This window comes from Cyanistes caeruleus, chromosome 4, assembly GCF_971803275.1.
Source record: "Cyanistes caeruleus chromosome 4, bCyaCae1.hap1.1, whole genome shotgun sequence".
NCBI classification, from domain to species: Eukaryota; Metazoa; Chordata; class Aves; order Passeriformes; family Paridae; genus Cyanistes; species Cyanistes caeruleus.
Genome location: NC_141704.1, coordinates 77830567 through 77846113, shown reverse-complemented (window position 1 = coordinate 77846113; position 15547 = coordinate 77830567). Strand labels below are relative to the sequence as shown.

The 15547-nt window shown below is 39.0% G+C and overlaps 1 protein-coding gene across 20 annotated transcripts in view; it reads left to right on the top strand.

Annotated features, from left to right (window-relative positions):
• The window catches only part of SOX5 (SRY-box transcription factor 5), a 295218-nt gene that overhangs the window by 208107 nt on the left and 71564 nt on the right, over positions 1-15547 (top strand). For all 20 annotated transcript variants that reach the window (XM_086885461.1, XM_086885460.1, XM_086885454.1 and 17 more), the window contains one exon: positions 5333-5418. In XM_086885461.1, coding sequence (XP_086741587.1) covers positions 5333-5418 — 86 coding nt within the window. The remainder of the gene's footprint in view (positions 1-5332; positions 5419-15547) is intronic.

The window sequence follows — 15547 nt, the reverse complement described above, 5'->3', positions numbered from 1 at the left end:
AAATTCCTTCAGAACCTTGTTGCCCATCCAGGCTGGACATTTGCCTCATTGACTCGTCTTTTGGCACACAGGGACAGTCTGTTCCTGTGCCCTCAAGATCTCTATTTTTCAGCCCACCCATCTTTCATGGACTCCGTGGTTTTTAAGTGCTGCTTCCCAAGGAAATCTCAGAATAAGTCCCCTAAATAGGCCAAAGACTGTCCTCCAGAAGTCCAATATAAAAGTCTTATTGATGTTCCTCCTGATTTCACAAAATACCGAGAATTCTATAATTTCATGATCACTGTGCCCCAAGCAGCCTCCAACCACCACATCTCCCACCTGCCCATCTCTATTTGCAAACAACAGGTCTAACATAGTCCCTCTCCTGGTGGGCTCTCTCACCAGCTGTGACAAAAGCTGTCCCCAACACACTCTAAAAGCTTCCTGGGCTGGCTCTTTTCTGCTGTGTGAAGTTCCCAGCAGATGTCTGGCAGGTTGAAGTCACCTACAAGAACAAGGGCTGGTAATCCTGAGACATTCTCCAGCTGCTTAGAGAATAAGTTGTCCACCTCTTCTTCCTTGTTGGGTGGACAATAACAGACTCCCATTGGGATGTCAGCCTTGTTGGCCTTCCCCTTAATTCTTACCCATAGACATTCAACATCTTTATTACTTTAAATACTGATAGCATCAAAAGCCTCCCTAATATAAAGTGCCACTCCTTCACCTCTTCTCCCTTTCCTGTCTCTTCTGAAGAGCTTGCAGCCATCCAGTGCAGCACTCCAGCTGTGTGAGTCGTCCCACCACAATTCTGTGATGTCAGCTACATCATGGCTTTGGTGCTTCACCATGGCCTCCAGCTCTTTCTGTTTGCTACCCATGCTGCATGCATTAATATACATACACCTCAGCTGGGCTACTGATTTCACCCCTAACTCAGGCTGACCACCCTTGGGCCTGTTTCCAGACAGCCCAGCTGCAACCCCTCCCCGCTTCAGACAAAGTTTAAAGCCCTCTCAATGAGTTCTGCCAGTTCATGAGCTAAAATCCTTCTGCCCTTAACAGAGAGATGTTCCAGTTCCAGCAGGCCAGGTGTTGAAAAAGCTGCCCCATGTTTTGTTTCATTCTCTCCATATTCTTTACACTGTTTTCTTTTCTTCCACAATCTCCAACTTTTTTTTCATTTGCTGTCCCTGAAAGATAGGTAGGAGAAAAACTGTGATTTTTTAAAAATCATGGGAAACAAATGCCCTACTTCTCCTCTTCAGGTATCCCTTTCTTAAGAGAAGAAAATTTCAGGGAAAAAAAAAAAAAATCAGTATTCTATTGTTTCATATAATCAGGTTCAACTTTAAAATCCTGTCAAAACATTATAATTTACATTAGCATGTAACTTGATTTATATAGCAAGTAAGACAATTGTGCCTGCTCTGAAGAGCTTGCAGCCTGTCAGGAGACAAGACAAGACACTAGGGGGGATTACACCATGAAGGAGAATAAATGAGATGAGTGACAGAAAAAGGAATACAAAAAACATCTTAAAGAGTTTTGGTGAATGGTGCAACAGACATAATGTTAACTCTGTGCTTTATCTTCATTTTAAAAAAAAGTCTTAATGTTTTTTAACTTTAAAAACTCCTTTGATAAAATTTCGCAAAACATATAAAACATATAAAGAGCCATTGTTATATTTCCACAGGTACAGAATCATTTCATACACATGTAGCCAGTCAGTTGAAAATCAAGTTCCTAAAAACACAGCTTTTATTTTGTGTGTTGGGACAGGATGTCCACTTGGCTCTGTACCACAACTTAACTTTTGCAGAAAGGTGTTTTCAGTGCAGGATCATAGGAGAGTTCATAGAAAGAGTGGTTTGAAAGTGAATGTACTTCGTGAAAAATCCTCTCGTAAGCAAGATCTTGGAAGATTATTTTGGGCAAGGATGAAGGTGTGATTTGAAATTGAAAGAAGTAGCAGTGCATAAATTATCAGGAAAGAGGTTCTGGGTATGTTTGTGGAAGACGGACCAGAAGAAGAATAGAGAAATAAAGTATTGGCACAGAATTGAGGATCCAGCCTTGTGTTCTGCCCTGATCCACTGGCTTTGTCCACAGTGGGCACCAACACCTCTAATATTCCCCCTCAGCTCCCCCAGGCTGACATTTCCCCTTCCCTTCTTTAGCTGCTGCATCACCAGTGCATAAATCCTCTGTTCTCTTTATGGAGCCAGTCTTGAATAATTCTGTTCTTCAAAGTGATGTCACCAGCTAGCTGGGAAATTATTATATATTAGGCAATAATACATCAGCTAATGAAATAACTTCTACCTTGTTGTCACCATAAAAATCTCAGCCTTTGATCTGCTCCAGATTTTACCATATGGCCTACTAAAGAAAAACAACAATAAAACTTCTCTCTGATGCTTTGTTTGTACAAAAAGTCCACACATAACAAGAGACATAGTTTGGAACACAAAATGACTGCACAAAATATTTCTTTCAGTAGCTGAAAGATGCTTCTGCCTGCATGCATTTGATTAATAATGAATTTTGTAAATGGAAATGTAATATAGTTGGTTGAGATTTTATTAGTGTTTTCAGTGGTACAGACTTGTGAGTGGCTTGGGAAATACCTGTTTCTAAGAACTGTATGACTTTTCTCACATTCCTGAAATGTTCCTAGAGATTGGGGGAAAAAATGTAGCCACTTCTTACGTCTAAAAATAAGATATTTACTGATGATGTAATGAAATAGTTAAGACATGGATTTCCCAGATATCAGAATTAGCTGAAGCTGCTTAGTCAATAAATTCACTCTGATGTGGGAATAAATTTAGGGACAGTAGAAAGATGCAGTATGTTCTAGAGTAACAACAAAAATGTGTATGTATCAGATAAGACTTCAGCTGTGCTAGTATTTTGAGGGCTGGCAGTTGCTCCTGCACCATGTGATGTCAATATGTGAGTGCTTGGCATCTTCAGAACCTTCCTTGGGTCTGAAATATCTGAAGAGTTGTCTGTGGGTCTCAATCTTGGCTCTTCCACTGGGCTATTGATGGAAATAGTGGGATTTATGAAGTAGCATGATGGAATGAGCCTTACGCATGCGTGTGGAGAGAAATGTGGGAGAGTGCATGGAAGATGGTCTTTTAATATATGTCTTTTAATACAAATCATTCAAAACAAGAAATTTAATGTGCTCTAAGAATCAGCATCCTACTGAGAAACTTTTCCTTTGTTCTTTTTTTTTTTTTTTAGTTGAAAAATTAAAAATTTTATCTTCTTTCATGGCTGTTTTTTGATCAGAATGTCTTTTTTAAGAGAGACTTTTGGAATGATGCTAAAATCAACCCTTGGGCTACCAGTGGCGTGGAAGCAGCTGAACACCATTGTCCCTGACTCTCTGACCACTGTTTCATTTTTCTCTGTGTCTTCATACATTTAAGGCCCACTGCTTAGGTCACAAAATAGAAAATGTTGAGTCAGAAAAATTTTTGATTAGGTCCATGATAGGAAAAGGAAGGTGGGTGCCTCAGAAAGTAAAATAAAATCGGAAAATGCAAAACAATGGCATTTTCTGGGGAAGAAAAAGAGTGCCAAGCATGTCAGGAAATCTGTTGTCCGTTGACAAATAAATAAATGGAAGTGTTGAGGCCTGAGGCTGGTGCCAAGACACTTGGGAATGGGAATGCCTGGGTGGACATTTTGGTTTGCATTGCTTGGCTGGTCAGCCTTGAAAGACTGTGATGCTTCAGTCAACAAAGCATTACTGAAGATGTTTTTAAATATAAACATGCACGGTTATTTAAGTTAAATATCTGTTAAGATGTTTTGCCAGCCCAGTTTCTGCTGGTCCTCCATTACTAGAAGTTGTGGTATTTAATTCTTAACAGGATGAGATCAAAATCCTTGAATAAAAAGGTCTGAAGAAGGTTACATTATAAAAGGGGAAAATAAACATTAGCCATTTACCTGAATGTGTATACATCAATACAGCTTATTTAAAAATAAATATAAATTAAAATATTAATTAAAATACTAATAGTTAAATATAAAAATAATTAGATAAGTTTATTTGCCTTTGTTTTCTGTTTGCTGTAACTTAGGCTTGATAACATTTGAAACTTTACTTCAATAATAATTATTAATGATTGTACAGAACACCCTGCATTAATTGTCCTTAATTGTCTTTTTTATTTTTTTGCCCAGTTAATTCAAAAAAGCACAATAAAGGGGAAAACTTTTAATCTGCCCTTTTAATGAAATGCACAGCAACATTTAGGCAGAGTCTCCTTAAAGAGTGTTCTGCTATTTCCATAGTCTTATTTCCAGTGGCTGTTTTTGTGCTGCAGAAATCAGGCATGCCACCACTACATAGGGACATAGAAATGCTCTAGTGAGCCTTATTTTGGTGGAAAGTGTTAAAACATTTTATCACTTGAAGAAGCAATATATGTAACATTTCTTATTGTTTTTGTTAGTTTTCTTAATAGATTTGTGGATAGGGTAATATGAAGGTTTTTTTAGCAATCAGATGTGTTAGAAGAGAATGAAAGCGAGCTCTCAATATCATTAAAACGTGCTGGTCTCCATCTTAATTTTTGCTATTTCAGGTAATTTTCATTTATAAATGCCTGCAATTTTTCTTCAAATCTTCACTGGCTCCCTTTATTTCATTAAGCACAACACAGTTCTTACTAAAACTGAAGTAGTTTTCCTTCAGAAACAAAATTGAATCTCAAGTCATGAAGTGGAGTTGGTGCAGGGATTTCAAAGGCTTGTATCTGATTTCCTTAGCTTCACGTGCTTTTTCCTGTTGTAGGATCAAGCCCTGCCACTAAAGTGAGATAATTTTTTTCCTCACCTGAAAGAAAACAGTAGTCAATTGAGTACCATTTCTACCCTGCGTGAGGCTCAGTTTACCAACAGTGAGCAGAGTTTAGTTAACTTCATATTTTGGACAAGCTTGTAAATTTGTTCCCTTCTAATGCTGTGATCTTATCAAGGTTGTACTGTTTTCCTTTTCTTCTCCTCCACCCCCATCTTCTTTCTTTCCTTTTTTTTTGAAGTGCAGCCTTCTGATCAATGCGCACATTTTTTTTCCATTTCCCTAAATACATCATGAAAAAGGATGAGGTTTCTGCCTTAATTGCTTGTGCCTTTTATTCACATTCCTCTCTCAGCCAGAATTGTGAAAAGAGTGTTAGTAAAAGGCTGCACAATAGAGCTTTTCATTAGGCCTCAACAAGGCACACAAAAGAAGGCTTTTGGAAAGAGTGAATGCAGGACTTTAATTTGCAGGTGGAGAGTAGATAAAAGGTGCTGACGCCTCTATTATTCTCTTACTTAGGTGACCCCTACCCCGTTCAGCTGATCCCAACTACCATGGCAGCTGCTGCCGCAGCAACACCGGGCTTAGGCCCACTGCAACTGCAGGTAAGTCCCAGCACAATGTAGAGGAGCAAAGGTTAAGTAAATATGAAAACCAGTTTTCTCTTCCTTTGGAACACAGTGCAATTAACAGGGATTTTTGGGGCTCTTCTCTTCACATAAAATTTGCATCTGAAGCAAAAGAGTCATCAAAAGAGTCATCAAATGATAGCACGTTTTCCTTTCACCTTGCTGGGAGATTTCGATACTTTTTTTGTGTCTCTGTTGTCAGTTTAACTGCTTTTAGGTCTGTACTTTGAATTTCCTCAGAGCAGTAAGTTTGCTTTTCTTACTGACATGGTTTAACCCCAGACAGCAACTCAGTACTACACAGCAACTTGCTGACTTCCCAAAAGTGGGATGGGTAAGAGACTCGGGAAATACAAGGTAAAACCTGTAGTTTGAGATTAAGAACAGTTTTGTAATTGACATAACATAAAATACAATAATAGTAATAGCAACAATTGTAATGAAAAAGAGAGAAGAAAAAGAGAGAACAATTGCTCTCCACGTGCTGACCAGTGCCCAGCCTGTCCCCAAGCAGTGGTTGACCCCTCCTGAACAAGTTTATAAACAGAACATGATGTTCTCTGGTATGGAATATTCCTTTGGCCAGTTCAGGTCAGCTGTCCCAGCCTTGCTGCCTCCCAGTGTTTTTGTGCAGCTTCTCACAGACAGAGCATGGGAAACTTGAGAAATCCTTGATTTAGGGTAAGGACTACTTAGCAACAACCAAAACATCAGTGTGTTATCAAACATTATTCTCATCCTAAATCCAAAACACAGCACTGTACCAGCTACTAAGAAGAAAGCCAATGCAATCCCAGCTGAAACCAGGACACTTTTCCATTAGATTGTTCTCATGCAGGCTGTAAAATACCAAAAGGAAATGGATTGTCAGGCAGAAAAGCTGTATCCTGACAAGCACTTTTAAACTGCTTAGAAGTCGTTAACATGATTATGTCCTTTTAGGCCATAAGCTCTTCAGAGCAAGAACTGGCCCCTCCTACTGTGTTTTATGGTACCCAGAGCATTTTAGGCACTGCTGTATTGCAGATAATTAGTGATTATTCTAATTTAACATAGACAATTAGAAAACAGGTGGGAAGATAGTAAAGGGTTTGAGGTTTTTTTCAGCTACATTAAAGAGTTGACCTGGTAGCCAGATGTATCTGATTCAGACTGTCAATATTCTGAATTTTGGAGGCACTAGGGTGTCCATGGGTCTTAATGATAGCAAATCTTTGGATTTTCATGATCAACCACACAACTCTTGTCAAGTCATTGGAATTAAGCAAATGTCCATTGCCACAGTGTGAATTTTGCTACCTGTTGTGTATGCTTGGCTGGGAGGATGAAGCCAAGTAATATTTGGGACTGAGAGGAAATCAAGATCCAAATCATCTCTAACTCTGCAAAGTCTGGATTGCCAGTCTTTCCTAGAAACATAAAGAGCCCCAAGCTCTCCATTGCAAACACATCTCCCTGCTCATTATTATTTGCCAAGTCACGTGGCACAGCAGAGATTTATACCTGCTTGGAAGGGCTCAGCATTTACAACTGGGATGCATGAAATGCATTATCCAGCTCAGTTTGGCCTGCATCAGTATGAAGTAGACATCAGATATTTCAATTGTTTGGCCAGTGTACTGGAGAGTGGGACATAGTTCCGGGGAAGATTTTTTTTTTTATTACTACTTTTTTTTAACACAGCCAGCAGAAGTTAGCTGAGTTTCACAGAAATAGCTGCCAGTGTGTAAGCTGAAACATTCCATGCACCACAGAGGTTAATACATTCATTCCTATTGTGCCTTTGTATGAAAAGCAACATTGTCTGTGTGTTAGTTTCTGATTCTCTGAGTTACAAATACTGTAGGCAGCTTAAGAATCCTGGGAGCCATATAAGTCATCCCTCTGAAATTAATTTTGAGGCGCAACGTCAGTATTGATAAAGTGCTTATAATAGCCAAACACACATGAACATCCATATGGAAGAAAGAGGGAGGGAAAAAGGAAAAACAAACATGGAGCTAGCTAGCAATGTGAAAACAAGTCTGATTCTTAGTTTTGCAGTCGCTCAAGCTAGTCCTAAAATAATGCATCAGTGCTCCGGTAAGATGGTGGGATGGTTTACTTTCATTTCACCACCAGCTTTGGACTGTATCTATGCATGCTGTGGGCTGAAGTATCCTGATTAAAATAGGCCTTATCACAATAACAGTTTTCTTGTTGAAAGGTGGGCTTTGTGCAAAAGTGACAGCAGTCATAAATGTTCTAGGATGAGTTTAGGTTATGGAAAAGTTGAGAACCTCAAAGGCCTCTTGTTTCTGTGCAGGGAATGTTAAAATGAAAATATTGACCAAATTCACCTATGTTGTTTTGCTACATGTCTAGAATTAGAGGGAGAGTTTGGCAGCCGGTCAGTGGGAGAGGCTCAAACTACTAACTTAGTAGACTTTCTTAAATTTTTCAGATCTGATCTCTTTAAGGGCATGTATATGCTAGAAATAAATTGAAGCTGATTTTTCTTCATGTCTTAACAGTGATTTTTAGCTATCATTGCAATCTACCTGATAAAAATTGGACATGTCTCTTAACTTCTGGTGCCATTTGAAAGAATCAGGCTAGATTTGCTTCTGGAAAGCTTTTACATACAGGACTCAAAATGGATGCTCACCTATGCTAACATGAATAGAACTCAGCTTAGTTGCTAAGCTAGAAAGACTGTGCCTTCCAAACTCTGTTCAAATTCAGTTCAGCTCAGTGATGACTTTGTTGAGTCATCAAGAAAGATTCATTATGTTTTTGGTCCAAACCCACCTTTAATTGGCTTTGCAGTCTCTTTCAAGGAGGAACTCTTCTTACTTCAGACATTCCCCTGTAAGTAATTCCTGAATTACTTACAATTCTGGTGTTCCCTACACACCCTCTGTCATCTGGTCATCAGACAGGAAAAGGTCAGAAAAGTTGAATGTTCCTTCTTTTCTTCTTTCTCGATCCTCCCTATCACTCATCTTTCAGACTTTGTGTACTTAAAGTGGGGGAGATCAAAGGACCTGACACAATGCTCAGTTTGTTGCTCCCAGCAAAATTCGATACACAACATTATCTCAGTGAAGACAAAGCCAAGGAATTTTTCTTGTTTGTTTATGTAACAATAAACATGTCTTTGTTATTTCACTAGAGAATTTTAAGTTGGGTCATGGCTTTAGTAGTGTACTGTGAGATCAACAGGAAGTACTTTTTTTATCCCTGGTTGTCAAAATTGAATTTTTGTTTTCGTAAATGAAATGCACACTGTTATTTATAGAAGAAGAACTAGCACCTGATTGTTTTTCTGTGGCAAAGAAACTCTTTGTCAGTGAAAATGTAATCTCTCATTTTGAAATCCCCTGTTGGTTCGCAGTGACAGCTTTGTAATCCGAAGCTCTCCGTTTCTCTCCCCTCCTCTTGAGTCCCCACTGGGGTGTACAGATTCTGTCATCTGATATTTGCCACAATTAGCCATGCAGGATTGCCTTGATTTCCAGTATCCACAGAGAGACTAATGACTCAACAAGAATGGAAGCTAAAGCTTACATTGTTAGATGTTGTAAAGGAAGTAGATGGATGGGGCCATGTTGGAAAAGCTGGAATAACACAGTTCAAGCTTGAACCTGTCCTCTGATAAAGTACTAGCAGCCCTGTGTATTCACTCATTCCCACTTTTAATGACAAAAATGCTGTTTGGGGGGAAAAAGTTGTTTTAGCTTTCCTCTTTTACTGAGAAAACTCAGTCCTGAACATTACTGAGGTGAAATCCCTCTGGGTGAGCACATGGATTTCTTACGTCAGTTTTTTCCCCTCATAAACATCATCTGGTCTTGTTCTTCAGGAGTGGTGCAGGATGGCGATTATGTTTCAAATAAAGGAGAAAAAGACTGAACATAAATTGTCACTGTGTTTTACTGAGTAAGGCTAATGACTCAAAAGTACTGCTGTATGCCTTATATGAGCATGGTGTTTTCCTATATTGCTCAGCAGACGAGGGAATTAAGTTCCTCCATCTTGAGGATCAGCATTCAGAGCTGTAAACATAGATGTTGTGTAGCAAGTTTTGCACAAACTAAGCTGAAGGGTTTATTTCTGGTACCAGTCATCTTGGGCATGGCTAAGTATAAAATAGATGTTTTCATAAGTCTGAGCAAATTCTTTATAAAATTGTATCTGAAAGTTTCTTTTCTGATAAGAAGTATTTTGTGAGTAGTTTCTGAGCATTGGGAAACAAAGGAACTGATGACAAAATGTGAAAACTGAGAGGAATCCGTACCACTGGGAGTGGGAATGGTTCAGATTTCCCAGATTGCTTGTTTGATAACCCGATAGTGGCAACAACTGATTAATTGGCAGTAACACAAATGCTGTATATACCCATAACAAAGATAATGCTGGATGAATAATGGCAGCTGCCTGTGTAGTCTTACTGTATGGACATTTTGTGGTCTGTCAAAACAGTATAGCAGTCTGATGTAATACAGACTTCCTGAAAACATCTGCTCTTGGAAAAAAAACACCCCAAAAAGTTTGGTGTGACAGCATGCAAACTTTTTTTCCCCTCTTCATCTTAGCATGAAGCAGGACTTCATAATTATTCGTGGTTGTGTTCAGCATCATGTCCAAATCTGTCACTGTATGAATCAAGAGAACCTCCCATCAGTGTCTAAGTGTGAAAGCATCTTAGCTGGGTCTCAGTTCTGAACACTAGTCATTAGGAGAGTCCTGTATTCTCTGTTTGTGTAAAGATGATGAGCATATTTAAACCTTAAACAGCCTGACCAAATTTTTTAGTCTCTACTTCCTATATTAAGTACTTGTGTCAATTTATTTTTTCTTACTACAGACCTGTTCTCTTAGTTGTGGGGTAGGATGCATACCAAGGACTGAATTTAAATGGCATTCTAAAAACTGGACCACAGTTTTGGAAGTCTTTGGGCCTCAAGCAGGCACTGATGTAAGACAGCAGATTTTGAGTTTGAGGGCTTTGCAAAGTTGTTTATCCTGCTGTATTTTGGCGTCAAATCAGTAAAAATTTTCCTTTGGAAAAACCTTGCTTCTGAGTGTCTTAAGGACCCATAATCACTGGAAAGAGACTTTAACAAGTGTGCAGTTACTGATCAGGAGGCAGAATGTTCCAGTGGTCATGCAAAGAATTCCATAAAACATCTGTTGCCTATGAAACAAAAGTAAAGCATGAATTAAAAGTAAAATTAAAGCCTTCTCAATCAAATACCTTTTTGTTTTTTCTTACATGCCAGCTTCACGTTGGCTTCTTCACCATTGCAGGGGTGAGCTACGTATCTCCACTTGGCAGTTCAGGCTATTTTTCTGAAGTGGCTTCTTAAGTTTTGTTTGAGATGTTGCTGAGGACAGAACTTCCCCCTGCTCTTAAAGAGATATTATCATATTGTCATTCATTAATTGTCAAGCATATGTAATAACTGGTTTGGTTTTTTTTTACAAATCTCTTCCTGTTTTCTTGCTATAATCTCTAGATATAACTGGTTTTTCCAGATTAAGCAGTTGACCATCCAGTGTTACAACACCTCAAATCTGTGAGAGAAGACAGATAAAGATGTACAAACACTGTAGTGAGGCATCTGAATATTGAAAACTTTATTCTTGCCTTGTTTGGGGGAGTCAAGTTGCGAGAGCTGCAAAGGCACATTAATTATTTCTGGTGCAGGGAAGTCTAGCACCCCATTATTGTCTCCACAGAATGTAGCCAAGAGATGGTAATACTTCATCCATTATTCATTTACTCTGCAGTCTGCATTCGTGACCTCTTTGGGATATTACTACAACCAGTCCTTTGCTTACAAGAAAGTAAACTGTTTCTTAGCAGTGCAAGGTTGTTTTTTCTATTTTCTGGGTAGTGTCTTTCTTTAAATACCATCTAAGCTGGCTTTCCAACACTGAGAGTCAGTATCCTTTCCCTGTTTGTTTTTTTACTTTACCTGTTCTCATTAATTTGACTCTGATGTCATTTGTGGAAATGTGGGAATGAATCATTAGTGCACAGTTCAATTACAATATTATAACACTCATGAAATCCACTTAAGTATAATCAAAAAGTAGAATTAGTTTTTCACTGTGAGCACACACATCTGGGTAAAAAAAACCAACCACGTACATGAAAAGCGACATTTCTCATTAGCATAAGCAAAAGGTGGCAGTTGTCCATCTACCATTAGCTCAGTGTATGGCTGTGCTGTTTCTTATGGCCATCACAAATAACAATAATAAGAGGAGTAACAAAGCAACATTTTTTGTTGGATGACCTTTTAAATAGATTTTTTTTAATTGTTGCATTATGCAGATTCTATATTCCCTACCTCTGTGCAGCACTTTTTTCTGTCTTTGTGAGTTAATATGTTGGCCACTAGGTATTTGCCACCTGTACTTCACATGGGTAGCCAAGATGGCTATTTCAAAAGAGATCAGTGAAGACCAAGGTCCTTCAGCTAGAAGAATGTGGGGCCCAGAACTCTTTGTGTAAAAGAAGCTACAACTGCTTAACTAGGGTGAAGATCTCTATATTGGTGTGGGGTAAGTTGTCTTCAAAAAATTTAATCTTTCCAAGGTTTCTTGGTTTTTTTATGAAGTCTTAGTGATGATTTTAAGATACTCATTAAACTATAAAAGTAAGATGTGGGGTGAGAGGCTGTTGATTGCCAAGAGCGTCTCTGAAAAATGCCTACATTTTTTAATGGAAAAAATTCCTTTCAATTAACTCAAAAGCAAGGCTTGCAACACCAGGACACAGCTATTCCTCAGCTGCTGGAAACTAGAAAAACTAGAGATATTGGTAGATTGTGTAAAAGCATGAAGCACAGAACACAGCTCAAATAAATCTTGTTCATGGTGGGTAAATGTGCTTTGTAGTTGGCATTTAAATAGCCAATCCTTGCCTTTGATAGAATCTTAAACAATGTTATGGGTAAACTCAATATATTCCATTAAAATAGATTTGAATGAAAAGCTTGATCACATAATTTTATCAGAATCCAATCAATTTAGAAAAAACAGTGATTGCAGGAGAATACAGAGAAATGTTTTGTGTTTTATTGAGCACTGTGACTATCTCAGCACACGCACAGTGGACGTTTACAGGCAGTAAATACACATGGTAAAACAGTATCGTGGCTACTCTGTGGGTTGTCAAATTAAAACTCCCTCCCCCCTCCAGGGGAAGAATTAGCAGAGGTAGCATATTCATTTTACCTAGATTAACAGTCCTTTCTGCATAACCTTCAGATTCCATCCGTATCTATGAAAAATGAAAAAAGACTGAAAAATGACCAGCCTGTCTGCCTTCCAGTTGTAAGTCAGGCCTGCTGTTTGCTAGCAGACCTCTGTCTGCATGAGTGAGTTTTCCTCTAGGTTAAAGAGACTGAATTCCCTCTTCCCCCTCCCTCCGACCCTGAGCCTGCAGGGCAGACAGACAGAAGCACACATATGATTAATATAGCACAGCTGCAGGAGTGACTCATTTGCATATGTATTAATAGAGGCAAAAACAACAATTCAATTACGTACAGAGACATTCTGCATACTAAGGAACATATGCAAATAGCCTGGAAAAAGTGCAGCCAGCGTTCTCTCTGACTTTCCTGAGCTCACATGGACGGCCAGAGTCAGAGCCCAGAAGTTTTCAAGGAAGAGGAACCTGTTACGAAATGCTTATACAGCTATTACTTCTGCCCACCCCCTGGGTTCCTAGAAAACATTTGACATTTGGGCAATGGAAATAGCACATAATTTCTGTGTTATTTCCTATTTACCAGCCTTCAGCTACATATTGTTGTCTCTTTACATACAAGCCCCAGCATGAGGACAGCAAATCTTTTGCCTCATCTTCCATATGTAAACATTTATCCTATTTTTCTTTCACCTCACCCCTTGTGTAGTTTCCATTTTGCTTTGTCCTTCTCTGCCACAAGTTTTCTCTTCTTGTGAGTTAGCACAAGATAACTATTTCTGTGCCTTTTTCATGTATATCTGATGATAATATAATTCTGTGATTTTCTGCTAGGCGACCATTAATCCTTCTTACAGATCTAAAAGGTGTCTCAGAGAAGTTAACCTGTTTTAGGTAGACTGTTCTATCATGATACACTGGTCTTTGCTAAGAAAGCTGTGGAGGTCTCAAATGGAAAAGATGAAAACTCACAGGTGTGTTCAGTGGTTCGTACTACAGATGATGAGGATCTTGGTAACTGGTACAGAATCTGATTCTAATAATAGAAACAGATGTGCTCTGAACCTTACAGGAATTTATTAGGGAGTAGTTTTGAGCAGCTTTCAAAAACAGGTTGGAAGTATTGCAGCATTGGAAATTAAGCCATAGGAACACTTAAGCTTTAAGTTAAGGGTTTTTTAGCTGTAAGTTATTCCCTAACTTTGTGTTTTAACTAAGAAAACATCTATATACTCAGTATGCTTTTCATACAGGCCATTCACACACTGTAACATGCAACAAAATGTTAGGCTATGATCCACACCCAGTATCCTAATTTTTGGGAAAGCAAGACATTTAACATTGACCTTCATGGACTAGTTAAATAGAGCTCTATTTCAACTTGAGAAGAGATAACAAGTCACTAAAAACTTTTGGAAACCTGACAAAGCCATTAAGATGCCCAACTGTCTTGGGTGACAACCCTCTGTGTTTCAAGCAGCCTAAATTACTGGCTATTTGTTTGAAACATCTCCGTGGTGTGAGCAGGGAAAAATAGGTCATGCAGGGAAGAGTGTGTAACTGTCTGGCAAGCATGCTTGTGAGGTCAGGTCATCCTTAATTTCTTTTCTCTTGCAAAAATATTACACTTGTTTCTTTTTGGGGTTAGCCTGACAGACGGAAGCAGATTACTCCTTGATTATTTATAAGGCATTAATTTTAGATGAATATTGCTGAAGTAACTGACATCCTAAGTAGTTTTAGCAGCCAGCAGAAGAGCCTGTTAGCAGATTGGAATATGACAGTCTTCACTTATACAATGTCCTAAGACAAAGTCTGAAGTGTTTGAAAGAAGAGACAAGGAGTGGAGGCATCTGTATCAGTGGGACTTTGTTTATGCTTCCGTGCGATAAAACCGAGACGTCAGATCACTGGAATTGTGGCGTCAAAACTGTGAGTTCAACCAGTTCTGAAACAAAACCAGTGTCAAAATAGCAGAGTGGCAGCACCTGCCTGGCTGTGTTTTAAGCTAGGGTGGAGAAAGAACCATCTGAGAATTCTCACACCACCCCAAAATAACTTTTGTTGTGCAAGATGTAAATAACAATCCTTGTGCACACCTTGAGGTACTTCTCTTCCTATACTGGCAACAGTGCAGATCTATGAGATGTTTGTGTTTCACATTGTTTTATGGCTTACATTCATTGGGAATTAATGCTCCTGGGAAAGGTCTGTGTGAGAAATCTGGTAACAGAACCAAAATACCTTTTTATTTCCCCCCCTACTTTGTGTCCTTTGCACATTCCAGACACTGGGTTTTGAAAGAGTTGGCTTATGCTACTGGTTTTCCTATTATGTTGTTTGCTCTTTTCAGAGGGATGTTGCTGAAAAGAAGATTATATAATCATGCAAATCAGATTGTATAATCCTGAGCAAACTGTCCGGCGGGGGGAGAGGAGGGGAAGCCACACTGAATGGAGCTTGGCTGGCTGTGGGGGAACTCGCTCTGAAACCACAAACCGGGGCCTTGTGGGGCTCCTGCAAAACATGAGAGCTGCAGTCAGTCTAGGAAATTTTTTTTAATATTTCTGGAGTTCATTGTCTTGATGCTGAACTCTGCCAGTAGTGTGTATTTACAGTCCCCCAGCAGAACAGCACGACACACAAACACAGAGGGAACTGCAAATCAGTGATGTGCTCGCACTCCAGTGCTTGGGGAACAGTGCTACAAATCAGAACAGGGAGAGACACTGACAAGCCTAGGCTAACTACTCACTGATGCATGCTTACTTCTTTAGGCCCCCTAATAAAATTACAATTACTCATTCTAAAACATAGCACAAGAAATTCTTGAAGTCTTGCTCTTTCTGTTGTACCTAGATCAGATAATATAGTTTGCTGTTAGATGCAGATTGGTAT